We start from the raw sequence: 18,993 nt of genomic DNA on the forward strand, positions 1-18,993 counted from the left end.
GACAAGACAGTCATAAACAGAAACGGAAGATAATTTCAGGAGTGCGATAAATACCATGAAAAAAATAAAACAGTGCAGTGATAAAATGATGGGGTAGGGGGCTGTTTTAGACAGTATGGTCAGGAAGGCCCCTCTGAGGAAGCGACCAGAATAAGGGAGACTCTGGGAGAAGAGCAAAGGCACTAATGGGGTGGATGGCTAAGGCGCATCGCCAGGGAAGAAATGTGATCTGCAAAAGAAAGTAAAAAAAGAAAACATTTCCTTACTTATACGCACACACACATAACTAATAAGTTAGAAAAAGGTCTGGAAGGGTATACGCCAAATTCATGAAGATAATTGCCAAGAGTAGGGAGGCACTAGGACTCATGGTGCATTTTTTTTTTTTTTTTTTTTTTTTGCTGCAGCACTTTTATTTCCTCACAATGACACATTGCTGGGGCCTAATGTTCTCACATGACAGTAGAAAAACAAAATCTGTTGTCATCTCTTAGAGAATTGAGAATTGCGTACAAAGACCTTACTTAAATTAAAAGAATGAATAAATTTACAGGTGTGAATATACAGGGCTTAACAGGGCTTCTGCTTGCTTCTCATATTTTATTTTGTTAATAATTATTTAGCATTTTGCTATCTTAATGTTTAAAAGGTGAATATATGCACATATAACTTGCGAAAATGAAACATTAAAAAAGCCTACCATGGTGAAAGGGTTGGTCCCAGGGCAGTAAGGGAAATAAGGGGTCCCTACACACTGCCTTTCACTGGACCCAAGTTCCCTGGGGCAGTAGTTTGTTTTGGGAGGGGACACACTTTTGGATCAGGGGGACCCCAGAAGAGGCATGTAGCTCAGCCTGGAGGATCTGGAAGCTTCTTGGAGAAGGTGCCGCCTTTGCTGAGCTTGAGACAATTTGGCACAGCACACCCAGTGTAGAGACCCGAGTCTCCTAAGACAGGCCTGGAGAGGCCATGATGTGTACAAGGCCACAGAGCAAGATTGGGCAGGTAAGTAAACCTGAAACTCCAAACTCCCAGCCAGGTCTCCTTCTCCTACCTGAACCCTTGGCTTCTCTGGGCCGCTGATGGGCATCCCTCACAGCCAGACACCCTCCATCCATCCCCTTCCCACAGCAGTTGCTCTGCCGGCTGGAGGCCCAGCCTAGCTCGGGCAGGCCAGAAAGCAGCGCCACCTGCTGGCCTAAGTGGGAAGTGCAGCGCTCAGCCTCCACGGAGAGCAACCAGCAGGTTTCACCCTTCAAAACCCAGCTCCTCTTCCTTAAGAACGACAATCCCTCCCGCTCCAAGTCTGTTCTGCAGCCTCCTCCCAGTGCCTAGCAGTATGCCTAGCGCTGCCTGCTTGGGCCTTATCTGTATGAAGGGAAAGTCCTTTCAAGGAGGGGTAACCACTGTGCTACTCTACCTCAGTGGGTGCAGGTGTCTTACATGAAACAGTGGCACCTGACAGCGGCTTACAAAGCATGCCCTCAGCTTCCTCACCCTCACTACAAACCTCAGGGGTAAAGTCCATTAGACAGCTTGGAAAAAGCACCAGGGAAGGGCCTGTCCAATTTCATATGGAATTGGTGCACAAGCTGGTTCCAGAACATGGATCTCCTGGGACTCAGCTCTTTCCTCTCCATTGGAGGTGAAGGGGCTGTCACCATATCTGAAAATAATTGATGCCCTCTAGATCAGTGGTTCTCACCTTGTGGTCCCTGAACAGCAGCATGAGCATCACCTGGGAATTTGGAAGGAAAGCAAATTCTCAGGCTCCACCCCAGACCTTCTGAATCAGCAACTCTGGGGGTGTGGTCCAGCCATCTGTGCTTAGCAAACCCGTTTGAGAACCTGAACCATTGGTCTAAAGCAATTATGCCTCTTTTTATTAAATAAACTTTTATTTGGGAATGATTTTCAATTTACAGAAAAGTTGCAAATATAGTACAGAGAGTTCCCATATACTCTGCACCCAGACTACCCCAATGTCAACTTTCGTAAAATTATCTAAAATCCAGACCTCATTCAGATTTCCAGTTTTTCCATTAAGGTCCTTTTGTTGTTTTTCCAAGATCCAATCCAGGATATCACACTGCATTTATGACTACATACCTTTTAAATTCCATTGGTCACCTCAGTCATCTTTCCCTGGGACAGAGAATGGGTGGGAAAGCTGTTATCTTCATTACTGAGCAGGAGAAACTGAAGCTTGAAAACAGCAAGTGACCTAGTTCCCTTAGCAGGGCAGTGAGAGCAAGGCCCGCCTCACTCTGCACCCTTCCTCTATCTCTTCCCTTCCCCCCAGGACTCTAGGATTTCATTAGTCCCTTTGGAATGTCCCACCTGGCCTACCCATTCCCCCTAACCCACCAGTACAGATGATGAGAGATGCCCCTCCTAGAGTGGGCCCAGCCCTGGGAGAGACCACCCACTGCCCCATCACTTCCTTCCCTCTGCAGGGCCAGGACAGTGTCTAGTGTCTTAGTGACCTCAGCCTGGACAGAGCAAGGCTCTGTACAAGACAGAGAACAGTGAGAAAGAAACACTGTTATTTGCTTATCCAAAGTCATCTGTGATAGGTGGAAAAAAATGCCACGAATCCTGTGTAGTTTCTCTAAGAGGTTTAGTCTGTTTCCCCAGCCCTTGAATCTAAGCCAAACTTTTGATTTGCTCTGACCAGAAGGACTTAGCAGAAGTGACGTTGTACCAATTCTGACCTAAAACTCAAAAAAGCCTTGGAGCTTCTCCTCTCTCTCCCCCTTCCTCTTCCCCTCCCTCCACACACACACCTCCCTCCCTCTCCCTCTCTCTTTGAGCCCTGATGATATCATGAAAATAAGCCTGAACTAACCTGCTAGAGAGGACACATGGAGGAGAACCAAGTCACCCAGCCAATAGCCTACCTACTGCCAGACAAGTGAGTCAGGCTATCCGAGACCATCTAGCCCCATCTAGGGTGACAGCTGATTGCATACAACCCCATGAGTGACCCTAAGCAAGATCAGCAGAACTGCCCAGATGAGCCCAGCCCAAATTGCCAAACCAAAGAATTTTAGGCAAATAAACAACTTGCTTTTAGCTGCCAAGTTCTGGAATGGTTTGTTGCACAGCAACGGCTAACTGATACACAATTCCTCACTTCTCTCTTGGTAATGGGATTCCAATATTACTTAGGAGGCAGAGTGCCAGTTCTAGGAGATGTGATATGATTGATTTACTAAACTGTGACAACTGTGTTCCTGCCGTCTTAGCTTTCTTTGCAGCTAGGGGTGGCAACTGTACCTGGTTTGGGCCAAGGAGACCTAAGTAGAAATACACAGGGGAAGAGAGCAGGAAACAGACCTCTGAAAAAGGCCTGAATTTATGATAGAAGTTGACAGGTCCAGCTGGCTGGGCCCTTCCTCCTCCCCAACTCCGTTCTTCCTTGAACACAGTCATGATTGCTGGAGGTACAGCAGCCATCTTGTGACCATGAAGTGACATGCAATGTGGGAAAGGCCGAAAGGATCACAGAGACGTGTGCCATAACCTTGCTGAGTTGTTAAACGAATACCATTAGCCGACTGTCTCCAGAATTCATGCTATGTGGAAAAACAAACTTCTCTTTGTTTAAGCCACTGGAACCTAGGCTTTCCTTTACTTGCAGATGAATGTATTCACATGATATGATATATAGAGACAGAAATGCAAAAGGATCCTTGTCCTTGGGAATCTGGAGCCAGCAGCATGTGGCTCTCCAAACCCATCTCCTTTCTCATTTCACCCTCTCAATAATCCCTCAAGAGCAAACACACGACCCATTTTCCCCGAGGTGGGAAGTGGGGCTCCCACACTGTTCAGTCATGAGTCCAAGGTCTTACAGCTAAGAAAGAGGGTGCTTCAAGTTAGACCTGCCCCCCCAGGCACAAAGAGAATGCACTCCTGCTACACCTTTGCATGGCTCAGCCCACTGGAGGCCAGGTGTGTCTTCTGGGTTCGTGGCAGTGGTGGTAGGTGCCAAGGAGGCTGTTACTGCAAGTCCGGCGTGGAAGCGCCCAGGTACACCCTTAGGTCCGAGAGGGTGGACTGGACAAGCTTGGCAGGGATGGTCTCTCGCTGCAGCTGCTGGTAGGCTGCATAGCGGTGGCAGCCCCCAAAGGAGTAGAAGTAGTCACCACCCTGAGCCCCTTTGATCCAGAGGACGTCGATGGGGGGCACGCTGTCTGGATCCTCCTGGAGAGAAGAGGGCGCAAGGTGAATGAGCGTGGCACAGTGCTGGACAGTTTGCAAAGCAGACTTTATTAACCTGGGCTGAGCTCCTCTAGGTGCTCACACTGGCTCGTGCTGGCTTGTGAGAGGCAACTGTTACACAGAGGCAACTGTGAGTTGGTTGACATCACCTTGGTAGAGGCAACTGTGAGTTGGTTGACATCACCTTGGTAGCATGAAAATCAACCACGGTGAGAGTATTTACACCAGGGAAATGGGCAGATGCTACAAATCAGAGCTCCCCCATCCAGGTTGTTAACCATTTATCAGACCACATGTATATTATCTGTCACTGTTCTAGACTCTGGGAATAAGGTACAGACACAGCCCCTGCCTTCATGGGACTTTGGTCTAGTGGGGCAGATGGAATGGAGAAGTGAATGTTAGAGTGATAAATGCTATGAAGACAATAACACAGGTTGACGTGACAGGGATGGGGGTCCACAAGGCCTCTCAGAGGTGACAGTGGAGCAGAGACCTGAACACAGAGAAGTCCCCTAGGGAAGATAGAGAGGTGGAGTCATTTAAAGAAAGAGCCTGACTGCCAGGTTCAAATCTCAGGTCTGCCACTTAATTGCTCTGTGACCTTTGGCAATTCATATTTGTGCCTCAGTTGCCCGATCTATCAAACGGGGATAAAGATGACACACCCACCTCATAGAACTGTTGGGTTTAGTGAGTTAATAGACATAAACTGCTTCAAACAACACTTGGCACATGGAACGTGCTCAGTAATACACACTGTGTATTACCCGTGGGAAGGGCATTCCAGGCAGAGCGAACAGCAAATGCAAAAGGTCTGAGGCCAGAACAAGCTCACTGTATTGCAGGCATGGCAAGGAGGCCAGTGTGATCAGAGGGACTCGGGGGATTGAGAAGTAGAAGAGGTCAGAAAGGTAGCAGGGGGTAGGCCCTGGAGCGTTTTATTTATCTTATTTTTTTCTTCTAGTTTTATTGAGATATAATCGACATACAGCACTGTATAAGCTTCAGGTGTACAACATAATGATGTGACTTACAAACATCATGAAGTGATGACTACAGTAAGTTTAGTGAACACCTGTCATCTCACATAGATACAAAATTAAAGAAATGGAAAAAAAATGTTTTCCTTGTGATGAAAACGCTTAGGATTTTACTCTCTCAACAACTTTCATATATAATGTACAGCGGTGTTCATTATGTTTATCATGTTGTACATTACATCCCTAATACTTATTTATCTTATAACAGAAGTTAGTACCTTTTGACCACCTTCATACACTTCTCCCTCTCCTTACCCACCTTCCACCCCAGTCAATCACAAAGCTGGTCTCTTTTCCTAAGAGTTTGTTTATTTGTCTTTGAAATATAATTGACCTACAATATTATGTTAGTTCCTGGTACACAACACAGTGATTGGATATTTCTAAACATTTCAAAACAATCACCATGATTAAGTCAAGCTAATCCTGTCACTATACAAAGATACTACATAGTTATTGACTATATTCCCCACACTGTACATTTCATACCCATGACTCATTTACTTTATAACTGAAAGTTTATACCTCTTAGGCCCTGGAGTGTTTTAAACAGGGGAGGGTGACATGATCTGAAGAACATTCTAGAAAGTTGTCCTGGGCAAGCAGGCTTGATGAGTGGACAAAGGCAAAAGCAGGGAAGATAGAGGCGAGGCCTCAGCAGGTATTCACCAGAAGTGGCTGTCCTGGGTGAGGGCATGGAGGGGTCAGGGAGAGGTAGACAGGTTTGGGACATGTTTAGGGGGAAGATCCCAGGGGAGGGGTGAATGTGAGGAGAAGAGAAAGAGGAGAATATAAGTTGACTTCCTGTTACGGGCCTGAGCATCTAGACGGAGAATGGGTAGTCCTCTACATAGGGAAAGCCTGGGGCAGGGAGGGATGGGGTAGAGGGGAGACCGAATCAAGTGTGAGCTGCTAGAAGACCTCCCACCACTGGCTCTCGGGTGGTCTCTTATTGGGCTGCTTTGATGGATTCATTATTCCATTTATCCTAGAAATGATTAGTAAGCAGTAAAGACCCAGCAGTTATAAGCTGGGGCTCTTGAACCAGGCACACCTGAATTTGAATCTCAGCTCCTACACAGAGCAGTGGGGCGGGGGGTGGGGGAAGTGTGGGCAGGGGTGGTAAGCAAGTGGCCTTGACACTGGGCATTGTTCCTCATCTGCAAACTGGGAACAGACACCCTACAGGCTGCTGATGAAGTCAGGGAGCTGATGCAAGTGAGGCGCGGAGCACAGCTTGCCCGGCAGTGGAGCAGCAAAGAGAGGCAGCTGTGCCAGGCAGGCCTTGTGCTGGGCACCAGGGGTGTGACGATGGGTGGGCAGAATAATGGCCCCCAAAGATGTCCATGTCCTAATCCCTGGGCCTGTGAATATGTTACTCACATGGCATAGGAGCTTTGCAGATGGAATTAAGTCAAGGATCTTGAGATGGGGAGATTATCCTGGGTTATCCAGACAGACCAAATGTAATCACCAGAGACCTTAAACGTGGAAGACAGAGGAACAAGAGGAGGTCTGATGTTGCTGGCTTTGAAGACGGAGGAGAGAGGTCATGAACCAAAAATGTGGGTGGCCTCTAGAAGCTGGGAAAGACAAGGAAATGGATTCTCCCCTAGAGCCTCCAGAAAAGAATGCAGCCCCGCTGATACCTTGATTTTAGCCTAGCGAGACCCATTTTGGACTTCTGAACTATAGAACTATAAAATAATAAAATCTGTCTTTGTTTTAAGCCACTAAGTTTCTGGTGTTCGTTACAGTAGCCATTGAAAACTAATACATATGGTAACCAAAGAGAGGCCTGGTTTTTGCCTCACAGAGCATATCGTCCTGGCTTGGAAGACAGGTGTCTGAGGCCATTACAAGCCAGTAGGATCAGAGGTATGCTGGTGGGCGTGCAGGTGGCTGGGGGCCCACAGGAGGCCCCTAACCCAGCAGGGGCTGTCAGGGAAGACACAGACACTGACAGAAAGAGCAAGAAGGAGTTAGAAACAGTAAAGAGATGAAAGAGTTTTACTGGCAGGGGAAAAGCTTGTGCAAAGGCCCAGGGTGGGAGAGTGCATCCCTGGCCAGATCCATCACAAACAGCCAGGCACCGTGCTAGTGTTATGGAAACAGTCAAGACAGGACAAAATCCCTGCTCCTGTGGAGTTCACATGAGAGGCGGAGGAGAGACAATAAAACACAAACAAATGTGTAACATAACTCAGGTGGACATAAGTGCTTCAAGGAGAAATACCTCAGGTTAGGGGGAGAGCTATAGAGGCCTGGGCTGATGGGAGGTGGGCACCTGGCCCAAACGAGGCAGCAAGCCCTGTGGCTACCTGGCAAGCAGTTCCAGGCAGTGGGAACAGCAGTGTAAACTCTAGGACTGAAAGACAATCGGGCTAGCAGTAGAGGTGTTTGGTAGGTCACACATGGCCACCTTCCAAGGGTCTGGGGGAGGGGGACAAGATGCCATGCAGGCCTAACCTGACACACATGTCCCCTCCTTCCCCCAAATTTTCTGCCAGGATCACCCCAGCCTTCTTGAGCACCCTCTCTGTGATGCGGCTGACTCCGTCCTCCCCCATTTCCAGTTCAAACAAGGCCCTCCCAGCAGACAGGACACCCCCAATCCCACTGCCACTGCCTGAAGTGACCACATAGGTTATCTCAGGATAAGGTGGTGGCCATGCATCTGGGCACTGGGGACAGGCTGTGCCACTTTCTAAAGTGCCTGACCTTGGACAGGTTGCTTGAATCCTCTTGTGTCTCATTTCCTCGTCTGTAAGAGGAACAGTAGTGGTATCTACCTCGTAGGGTTGGCATGAAGAAGCTCAGGCACTTAAAACAGCTCCTGGCCACTTCAAGTACTATATAGGAGTCAGGATCGTTATTTTAATCATCTCCTCCAATCTCCTTGCTCAATGACTAAATCGAGGCCCAGAGAGGCCCAGCCACTTGCTCAAGGTCACACAGCAAATGCCATGCTCCGGCTGAGACTGAACCAGTCCCGTCTCGCGTCCAGCGCGACCTCCCTCCTTCGAAGCCCTCCCAGCGGCCGGCTTCCCCGGGGCCTCACCCGAATCGTGTCCACGAGGCTCTGCACCTTGGCTGGGTCCAGCACAGACGGCAGCGGCCGGATGAGCACGCTGAGAGGCACGTTGTGCACCGCGGTGATACAGCCCGAGTGGATGCTGCCGCCCTGCGCGCCGCCGCTCTGCCCAGCTCCCTCGGGCGCCCCCCGGCCAGCTCCGGCTCTGCCCAGAGCTCCTCCCGCGCGAAAACCCATCGCGCAGCCGCCGCCGCCTGCGCGGTCTCGCGACGCGCCGTCTCCTCTCAGGTCTTTAACACCGGTCGGGCCGTACCATTCCGCGCGGGCGGCGGGGGGCGCAGCCGCACAGAGCCTCTCTCCCCTGCCCCACAGTGGTCTGGCCCACCCCCGAGCGCCCCTGCGGGACCTTCGCTCGGTTCTCCGGGCGTTGCGGGACGCGTGCGGAGCTCCGGCTCTCCGCTGGGGGGCGCCTCGCCGCCTCCCCTCTGCCGCGCGGCGTCCCGGGAGTGGAAGCGCCCGGGGAGGCTGACTCAGGGTGAGTCTGCAGGTCGTGGGGCGGGAGGGGCACGGGTGGCGCACAGTTCGGGGTTGACTCAGGGTCACGGGTGGGGGGGGGCGGGGACACGGGTTGGAGGGGGCTGGACCTGCCCAGCGAGGGTGAGTCGGCAAAACCTGGCTCTTGGCTGCCCAGCCTTTGGATCCCTAGTGGTAATAGTCGTGGAGGTGATAATAATACCAATGACATTCGAAATACTACGAATCTGCTGAATCTGGTGCTGTGTCAGGCACTGTTCTAAACACTTTGCATGTACATTAACTTATTTAAACCTCAAAACAACCCTTCAAGCTAGGTATGATTATTATTCCCATTTTACAGATGAGGAAACTGAGGCACAGTGAGGTTTTTTTTTTTTTTTTTTTTTTAAGTGATTTGCCCAAGGTCATGGAGCTAGTAAGTGGCTGAACCAGGGTTCAAATCCAGGCAGTCAGGCTCCAGAGTGCTCCCTCTCTCTACCCACCGCTGGTTGCCTCTGTTCAGCAAAAGTAACTGTAACAAGGAGCCTTTTGGAATCATGTTGACAGTGTGTGGGCACTGCCCTGGAGTTCCACAATAATAGTCTCGTTGCATCCTCACAGCGCCACTAGGAAGTAGGTGTGATTGTTGAAGCACTTGTCCAAGATAGGGCCGCTGAAAATGAAAGTCAGATTATCTGAGCTCAGAGTCCCAGGCCACTAAACACCTGCTTACAGATGAGGACACCAAAGCTGCAAGGGGTGGTGGTGATGACTTAGGTCCAAACATGCTGACTACCACCCCCACTCTTCTGTTTAAAACTCTCCATCTCCTTGAGCCCGGGTTCAGCACCCAGTGTCCTCTGGAGCCAGAGGGAGGTAGGCTCCTGGTTTAAATCTCAGGTATTTATCAGCATCTATGGCAACATTACGGCTTTGGCACAGATTGACCTGGGTTCAGATCCCATCTGGCCACTCACTAGCTGTGTGGTCTCAGGCAAGTTCCTTAACCTCTCTGAGCATCAGCCTTCTGTAAAATGGTTGTGAGGAGATTGTGAGGACACTCAGAGATAATGGCTGATAGAGGAGAGGGTTGGGGGTAAATCAGTGCTTACATAGTGGTAATCAAGGAAGGTGACTGGGGTACTTCCCTGGCCTTCCAGTGGTTAAGACTCTGCAGTTCCAATGCAAGGGGCGTGGGTTCGATCCCTGGTCAGGGAACTAAGATCCTACATGCTGCGCGGTGAGGCCAAAAAAAAAAAAAAAAAGGAAGGTGACTGGTTTCATTACAGACACCCAGAGTGCTGAAGAAGAGGCCGCGTGTTGACTGAGAGCACCAGGAAATGTTCCCTGGAGGGGTGGTATTCACACTGGAAAATGGCTTGGTCCTGAAGAATGAGAGGGAAGAAGCAGGTGATGGTTTAGGGTAGGATCTGGAATCACTTGAATGGCATGGATTTAAATCCTGGCTGCAGCACCAACTAGCTGTGTGACGTGTGTGTGTGTGTGTGTGTGTGTGTGTGTGTGTGGTGGGGTACTCAACTTCTTTGTGCCTCGATTTCTTCTCTCAATTGCCAGGGAGAGTAAATGAGAATAACACATAAAGTGTTTAGAAAGGTACCTGGCATATAAAACGTGCTGAATAAAAGGTAGATAGGAGGGATATTCCAGCTAAACAGCTTGAGGAAAAGCGGGGAGGTGGCACAGCCCCAGACCTGGCTGAAGACAGGCAAGTCTGGTTTGGTGGTTCTTCTCACCCTGGTTGTCACATGCATGGGGAATGCATACTCGCCTTCTCAGCTGGAGAAAAACCAGAGAAGTTATCCCTGGGGGCGGGCTGGGTGGCTGTTGTACTGGCCAGTTGCAGACACTTTCTGAAGCCTCTGCAAAATGGGGTAATGCTGCCCATCACTCAAAGTTGTTGAGTGTGATTTGGGAAGAAGCACATAATAAGTGCTCTGTGAATTGTGCAATACCCCATTTTGCTGTTGAAGATCATTCATGTTGGGTTTTTAATCTCTTGCAAACCTTGGAATGCTGAGGCCATTATGAATTTGACTTGAACCTTTCTCTTTCTGCAGTTCCACAGTATAACCCCTCTGAGCATCTAAACCATACTTTGTTTCAGGATGTAGAGCTAAGACCCACACCTCAGTCCCAGAATTATTGAGAATTAGAGAATTTCATCAAGAGGGAAATTGTCCCTCTTAGAACCACTTCCTAATTTCAGAAAGTAAGAAGAGGCAGGGGGAGCAGCTTCTGGGATGGAAAAATGGAGATTTGTCCTGAATCTCTCATCATGGTATGCCCAGTGAGACCCCCACTCCTGGCAACAAATTCTGTATGTTGGGAGACCTATGATTCAACTCAAAATGGCTTAAGCATTAAGAAGACTTGTATTTTCACATAATTAAGATGCCTGGAGGTAGACATATCCAAGATTGGCGAAGAGGTAGTTGAACAATGTCAGGTTCTTTCCAGCTTTTTGTACCATCATCCTCCATATTCTGGATTTCATACTCAGCCTTGCCCCTCATGGTCCCAAGATGGTAGCTGTAGCTCCAAGCATCACATACAACAGCTTTCAAAGGTGGAAGTTAGGACATCGACATCCCTTTGTGCCTCTTTTTAAGAGTGAAGAAAGCTTTAGTAACCATCCCCTACCTCCCCACCCCCCTGCCCAGGAGCCTTTTCCTCATGTCTCATTGGCAAGATTATATCACATTTCCATGCCTAAACCAATCGCTGGCAAGGGGAGTGGAATTACCCTGATTGGCTTAGCTTAATTGGCATTCACCTCTGTGCTCAAGAGGGTTTACCCTGCCCTGAAGTTCATGGCCTCTGATCCCTGAACAGAACTGGCAAGGCCTGGTGCTACAACCTAGTTTTCCCGTATGGTTCTTGGGCAGACCCCATGGAGGGGGAGAATTGAAGGGAAAGAGGACCTGCCCAATCAGCAGTTCTATTATATCGGCCCATTTGTCCGTAAACCAATGAGATGGAGACCTAAGCCTCGTGTTGGGATTAAGATGAGGTCCCTTCCACTGGGGCTAATGTAAGCCTGGGACTGGAAGCTGGAGAAATTCTGGGATCTACACAATATCCTTTTGTTTTAGTTTGGATTCTCCTAAAAGTAGACCCTGAGACTAGGACTTGTGTGCAGGTAGTTATATTTGGGAGCTGCTCTAGTTATTATCACTGTAACATAAACTGATCCAAAATGTAGTGACATAAAACAACCATTTTATTATCCTCACAGATTCTGTGGGTCAGTTATTCAGACAGGGCACAGTGGGAACTGGTTGTCTCTTCTCTGAAATGTCTGGGCCATCAGCTGGGAGGTGACTCAGTAGCTGGGGGTGACTTGATGGCTGGGGCTGGAATCATCTGGAGGTGACTTCACTTACTCATGCATTGGACCATCCTGCCTATCAGCCAGAACACCTCCACGGGGCCTCTCCATGTGCCCTGGGCTTGCTCATAGCATGGCAGCTGGCTTCCAAGAATGAGTGTCACAAGAGAACCTGGCAGAAGCTTCATGGCCTTTTCCAGTCTAGTCTTGGAAGACATATTGGCATCATTTCTGTGGCATTCTGTTTGTGGGAGCTGTCACAACATCACCGCTCCCCCCCACCAGGCTCAAGGGAAGGTACAGAGATTCCATCTCTTGATGGGGGGAGTAGCACGGTTCTAAAAGAGCTTGTTTCCACCAGGGAGATATTGTTGTGACCATCTTTGGAAGACAGTCTGCTGTAGGAGGTGATCCCAGGAAGGACTGGGGAAGGGAGAAATGCCAATACAGGGGATTCTGATGAGCAGGTTAACATGGTGGTTAAGTGGGGCTTACTCTTGCTAGAGACTCTGAGAGGAAGCATCATGCATCAGAATCATCCCTCTGACCGCCAGGGGGGGCTGTGTATTTTTATCCACTGACTCCTGTCCCTCACTGGTTGAGGGTGGCCTCAGGATGTTAAGCCATTGCCATTTATGGGCTGCTCTATACTCGGACTGAGCAAGCACCTGAGGACCTGGAGGAAGATTCCTGCTTCAGAGGTGGCCCAAGGGAATAAGGGGCAGGACATCGATAAATGCCTTTTCTGTCCAAACCAGCCAGAGTCCATGTTTGTGGTTTGCAACCAAAGCCCCTAGTTACCTGCTCTCCCCGTCCTGCTCCTGGGCTCCCTACTCTTCCCCTTCCCTTTCATTTTTGACAAAGAATCTTATACATCAGGTAATCAGGTATGCAGAGGACTTTCCTGAGTGTTTGGAAAGAGGAAAGGATTTCTGTGCCACAAAAGGAACATTAAAGCTTATATTTCTCTACCCCTAAAATGCTCTTGTCCATTTCTACGGCTTGGCTTACAGAATTCTGCCATGTTGCTTGGTCCCATTCTTACTTTCTGGTTTCTCCTCCATCTCCTCTTTGTCCCCTCTACCAATCACTAAGTTCCTGTTCTTATTTTATGCAGAAAGTTTGCCTTTTTCTTCTGCAGCTTTGGTACCTGCTGAGCATCTCCTTGGGGCCTTGAGGTGGCTTCACACTTTAACTGCTTCTCCTCATAGTCACAAGATGACTGCCAGTGCCAACTGGGGCAGCCTCCTTCTTTGTTCCTGTCAGTCAGCTCAGGCTGCTATAACAAACTACTTTAGACTGGCTGGCTTAAACAACAGACATTTATTTATCACAATTCTACAGGCTGGAAGTCTGAGATCAAGGTGCTGGCAGATTTGGTATCTGGAGAGAGCCCACTTCATGGTTCATAGATGGCCATCTTCTTGCTGTGTTCTCACACGGTGGAAGGGGTGAGAGAGCTCTCTGGGGTCTCTTCTTATAAGGGCACTGATCCTATTCATGAGAGCTCCATCCTTATGACCTAATCACCTCCCCAAAGTCCCACCTCCAAATGCCATCACGTTGGGTGTTAGTCTTCAACCTATGAATTTTAGGGGGACATAAACATTCAGGCTATAGTAGTTCACATCCAGGAGAAGAGAGAGAGACCCTCTCCCATAGCGAGATGGAATTAAAGCTTTTCTCTTTGGTCTGATTGAGCTAGCTCGAATCACATGACTACCCGGGATTAATAATATTCTCCAGGAACATACCATGTTCCGAGCTGCTTAAGTATGGGTGCTGGAACCTGTCTCCCACTGGGATGACTGTGATTGGCTTGGAGGAGACCAATCAGCCACACCCCTGGGGTCAGCCTCCTTTGAGGCCCCGGATGGGTTAAGTGATGGGTGGATGTCTGAACAAATGGGAGCTTTGTCAATGAGGAAATAGCAGAGCAAAGACCTGGGTGTCAGTGGCACAGCCCCTTGGCCCACCTTTGATTTCAACTGAAGTTGTGGTGGGAAGGTCCGTGCAAACCCAGACTCACCTAGCACCACTGGCTTCCCAGCTCAAGCTTGCAGTGTCTTCCATATTTTCCATCCCTGTGAGAGTCTCCCAGAGGTGTTGGCTGATGGGGACAGGAGCTGGTGAATAAAAGCCAGTCTTCCATTGTCATAGGTGGAAAATTGTGAGAAGCATGCCAGACCATTTGGACCTTTCTGGACCCTTCTCAGAGAATAGCAGTACCCAGCCCCATTGCTGCAGCAACAACCCCACTGACACACCCTCTGTCTCATTCTTCTTGCCCCCTCACTCCTGCTTCCTGGAATCACCTCCCAAATAAACCACTTGCACTCAAGCCTTTGCTACTGGGGAGCCAAAACTAAGGCAAAGGGGGAATTTCATGGGTCATCCCCAATAGTTCTGCACCTTGCCTGGGTTAAAATTACACACATCTTATTAGACATGTGACCTTGGGCCAGGCACCTGTCTGTGCCTTGGTTTCTTAACCTTCAAAATGGCCATGATAATGGCACCTAATTTGTAGAGTTGTTGAGAGAATGAAAAGAGGTGATGTAGGTAAAGTCCTTAGAACAGTGCCCAACACACTGTAAGTGCTCAATAAATATGACCTGTTTGATTACATTTTAAATTAATAATAGATCTCGAAGGTCTCTCTGTGTCTGCACTTCTAGACTAGTCTAAATGTATTTGCCCAGACCCTTGCTTGCAAGTGAAGAAAGCCAATGTGAATTAGCTTAATGAAAATGGAACACTTGGTTATGCCCTTGACTGTGGGGTGAAGGTAGGCCTCAGGGAAAAGTGGGTTCAGAGACTTTTTTCTGTTGCTTGGCGGAGGGATTACTTCCACATAACAGGAATGTGGCTGTCAACAGGGATTATATTTGGCTTTTAGTAAGAGAAGCCTGACAAGAGAGGCTTAAAACACCCTAATGTGTTTCCTCTCACGAAAGAGAAGCTGGAAGTAGGAAGTCCAGGGCTGGGTGACTGCTCCACCGTCACTAGGGGCACGGGTCCTTTCTGTCAACTCCATCATTTTAGAGTAAGGTGTTTATTCTCAGCGTCACCTCCTGGTTCAAGACTGCTGCTGAAGTGCCAGCCTGGAAGAAGGTGGAGAAATGGAAAGGCAAAGGATATGACCCCCCTCCTTTTTAGGGTGCTGTCTCAGAAGTTCCACATAACACTTTCCCTTGCATGTCATTGACCAGAACTTGGTCACATGGCCACCACTGGCTGCAAGGGCAGCTGGGATATGTAGTCTTCATTCAATGTGGCAATGTGCTCAGCTAACAATGGAGTTCTCTTACTAAGGAGGGAGAGAATGTATGCTGATAAGTAGCTAGCAATCTGAGCCACAGCTCTCAAGTTACAGGTCTTATGACTCAGAGAGAGGGAGAGAGGAAATTTCCAAGTTCTAGTCAGATGCTCACATCTGAACCAATCATCTATGGCTATGAGGGACAAAGACTTTTTTTTAAGCATAAGCCACTGTTATTATGACTTAAATGTGTGTAGTTCATTAAAAAAATAATTACTGGTTATCTGCTATTGGCTAGGTACTGCACTAGACCCAGGAAATTTAATGATAAGCAAAAAGACACTGTCAGTCCCTTTCTCATGAAGCTTGTAATCTAATGGGGGAGACAGAGAATAACCAAATAATCACATTGATTAAAGGGAAAGTGTGTATTGATGGTAAGTGCTGTGAACCAAGATCATGTGGTCCTTGGGGAAGTGATCATCCAGCTGAGAGATGAAGGATGAAAAGGCAATAACTAGTCAACAGTGGTGGTAATGGTAGTGCAAATGGAGTATGTTACTGGTGGTGAGAACAGCTTATGCAAAGCCCCTGTGGTAGGAGGGAGCAAAATTGCTAAACAGAGGTGGCTGGAACTCAAAGAGCAAAGGGGCTCATGGCTGAAGGTTCACCTGGAGTGATGGAAAGAGTCAGATCAGTTAGGTCTTTGAAGGCTGGTTCCTCTCCCCCCTACCCCCACACACAGTGGGAAGTCATTGAAGCATTCAAACAGGGAAGAAGAATGGGAGTGACATGATCAGATCTGCATTTTTTAAAAGATCCCTGTGGTCACTGTGGAGAGAGGGAGGGAGGTGGTGGAGGTAGAATGGATCCAGAGAGACCAGTGAGAAGGCTGGTCCAGTTGTCCAGGTAAGAGATGATGGTAGCTATGGACTAGGGTGGAGACTGAGAAGACGAAGAGGAAAAATAAACAGAACCTGATGGATTGGATGGAAGGGTAGGGGAGACAGACGCAGGAGAGAACCAAATCATGGCTTCAGACTTGGGCTGGCCTATGGTACTTTTGGGATATGCATGTGGCAGTGGTTTGCAGGCAGATTTGCAGCTCAGAGAGGAGGTCAGAAATGAAAATGTAAATGTAAATTACATTTATCACAAATGTAAATTTGCGAGTCATCTGCATGTGGGTGAAAACTGAAGCCATGGGTGTGATGAGATTGCCTCATGAGAATACACAGTGAGAAGAGGAGTCTGGGAGAGAACCCTGAGGAGCACAAACCACGACAGAAGAAGGAACAGGAAGTGGGTTCCTTCCTTGGGCATAGGAAGGTGAGGCTGCAAAGGTGCTGGATGGAGCAGCCAGACAGGGCAGAGGAGAGCCGGAGCTGCATCCTGGAGGGCTTCCTTTGAGAGGACTGTGAAAAGCAGACTGGACGATATGCTAATTGAGGTGCTCTGGGCTGCAGGTAACAGGGACACGGGCTTTCGTATCTCTGCTCTGCTGTCTAGGCTGTGGGCTTCGTGCTAGAGCTGGTTCCCTTTAAGGTCACAAGATGACATATTAGATGTTTATAAAATGTTGATCTAGAGTGGGTTCTGTTCCCTGGACCTGAAACAAATGTAATTGATGCAACAGCCAATTAGGGGCAGTGTGTAGCTACGGAGAACTGCGGGTGGATGGCTAGGGAAGGCATCAGGTGACTGGGCCCCTCAAACCTGCTTTGGAAACTTTGTAGGGGATTTCCACACTGCTGTCATTGCTGGAGACACCTGGCATATAGCTCAGGATGCAGCCAGCCTGTCCAGAGGTGTATGAAAGGAAAGATGGACAGGTTCTAAAAGTGCAAGGAATTCCCTGGCAGTCCAGTGGTTAGGACTCTGTGCTCTCACCGTTGAGGGCCTGGGTTCGATCCCTGGTCTGGAACTAAGATCCTACAAGCCTTGCTGCGTGGCCAAAAAAAAAAAAAAAAAGCTGAGTGCACTGCCTACAAAAGGAAGAAAACCGAAAGGTGGCCCAAGGGGAGATGGAGTTCCATCCTGCACCCCCAAGCCCCCAGCCTGGCATCGGGCCCTCAAGGCACACAGCCCCCTACCCCCACCCCCTGAGTCTGTGCTGGGGGTTGGAGTTAAGCGGCATGGTGCTAGTAGTCCCCAGGGAAGTTTTTAGTAAGGCAAGGGCAGAATTCATATTTTGAAAGATCACCAAGCCAGCTGGCAAGGAGGATGGACTGGTTGTCCACTGTCTTCCTGAACAGTTTTGGTGACAGGTAGCTCACAGGCTCTACGGGCAGCTCATTGTTTTGGGACAATGTTGCCTGCTGAGCCAAAGTCAACCTTTTTGCATGCATGCACTTGCTGCTTGTATGACCACTAGGGCTGGCCAGAACCTCCCCACCCAGAGCAGCAGAGGGGAAGTGGGGAAGGATGTAGGGGTTGTAAACTGGCTGTCAAGGGACAAATCTGACCCACGGTTGTATTTGTTTGGCAGGTGCAGTTAATTTGAATTGCAATTCTTTAAGGTGAGACACGCTGTTTCCTGTCAGTCACAGGCACAACCATCCCCTAATGTCTTAGGGCAACCTGCTTCATTCCCTTATGTTATTAATCTGGGTCTTGAACCCCTTCAGTTTGCATCCCCAGTATTTGAGGACTGTTTAGGACTGAGGATGCCCGGGACCTTGTGGATGTCAAGGGACCCCTGGAGCTGTGTGACTGCTGGTGGCAGCTACAGGCTGGTCAGACTACAGGGAGGGAAATGGAGTGGAAAAAAATCTGGCTGCCTCTCAGATGCCCCCCACCCCAAACCCGTCCCCATCACAAGGTCTAGAGGCACTGGTGAGTGGCCAAAGTCCCTTTAATATCCCTGAATTGCCTTACAGGTAATACTGCTGGAGGCGAGGAAGGGATGGGGGTCTGGGGTAGGAGATGGGGGAGGAGGAGGGAGGGAGAGCGCCAAGCGCTCATACAAAATATGGCCAAAAGGCTTAGCATGCATGGAAAATTATTGCTGTCGGAAGTTCCTATTTACAGGATCAACACCCTCCGTAATTGATTCTGCAACGCCTCTCCCTTCCCGCATCCCTGCCGCCTCGCTTCCCCGGGTGGGCCTGGAGCGGAGAAGCCCTAGAGAAGTGCCCCTGCTCCAGGGGCCCCTCCAGCCTCCACCCTCCACCCTCCTTTGCGGCTCAGGGGAGAGGGGGAGGGTCGGAGAGTCCGGGACTCCTGCCCCGGAGCTGAGCGCCTAGAGATGGGGCAGAGGCGTGTGCTTAAAGCAGAGGGGGCCAGGGTCCGCGAGCGTGGAGGTGTGTGCTTCGGTCCTCGCCCGGGCATGCAAAAGCGCGGCGGGGGAGGTAGTGGCGGCCAATGCGGGGCAGCTGGCAGCCCCGGCCTCTCTGCCCGGGAGAGTTGCATAGACGTGGCCGGGAGGGAGCGCTCCTCCCGTGGAGCGGAGCGGGCCGGAGGCCCCAGCGGGTCCGGGGCTCAGTCGGTCCCTGGAACCTGGGGTCCCTCGAGAAGAGGCATAAATAGGAAACACATCGAGGAGGCTCCTCCCTCCGGTCTC

General features: G+C 49.5%; 1 protein-coding gene and 1 long non-coding RNA gene across 2 annotated transcripts in view; one reads left to right on the forward strand and one right to left on the reverse strand.

The window, feature by feature from the left end:
* Window positions 1–1,873: 1,873 nt before the first annotated feature.
* SRXN1 (sulfiredoxin 1) lies at window positions 1,874–8,577 on the reverse strand. Its single transcript, XM_036827015.1, has 2 exons — window positions 8,332–8,577; window positions 1,874–4,209 (listed from the first exon to the last, which is right to left on the reverse strand). Exons 1-2 carry the CDS (start codon window positions 8,539–8,541, stop codon window positions 4,006–4,008), a joined length of 414 nt encoding a protein of 137 aa, XP_036682910.1. The 5' UTR covers window positions 8,542–8,577; the 3' UTR covers window positions 1,874–4,005.
* A 201-nt stretch (window positions 8,578–8,778) lies between these two features.
* LOC118881790 overlaps window positions 8,779–18,993 on the forward strand; it is a 33,536-nt gene continuing 23,321 nt past the window's right edge. The window contains exon 1 of the long non-coding RNA XR_005016606.1: window positions 8,779–8,839. This is a non-coding gene — a long non-coding RNA (uncharacterized LOC118881790). The remainder of the gene's footprint in view (window positions 8,840–18,993) is intronic.

Source organism: Balaenoptera musculus, chromosome 15 (assembly GCF_009873245.2).
Source record: "Balaenoptera musculus isolate JJ_BM4_2016_0621 chromosome 15, mBalMus1.pri.v3, whole genome shotgun sequence".
Lineage (NCBI taxonomy): Eukaryota > Metazoa > Chordata > Mammalia > Artiodactyla > Balaenopteridae > Balaenoptera > Balaenoptera musculus.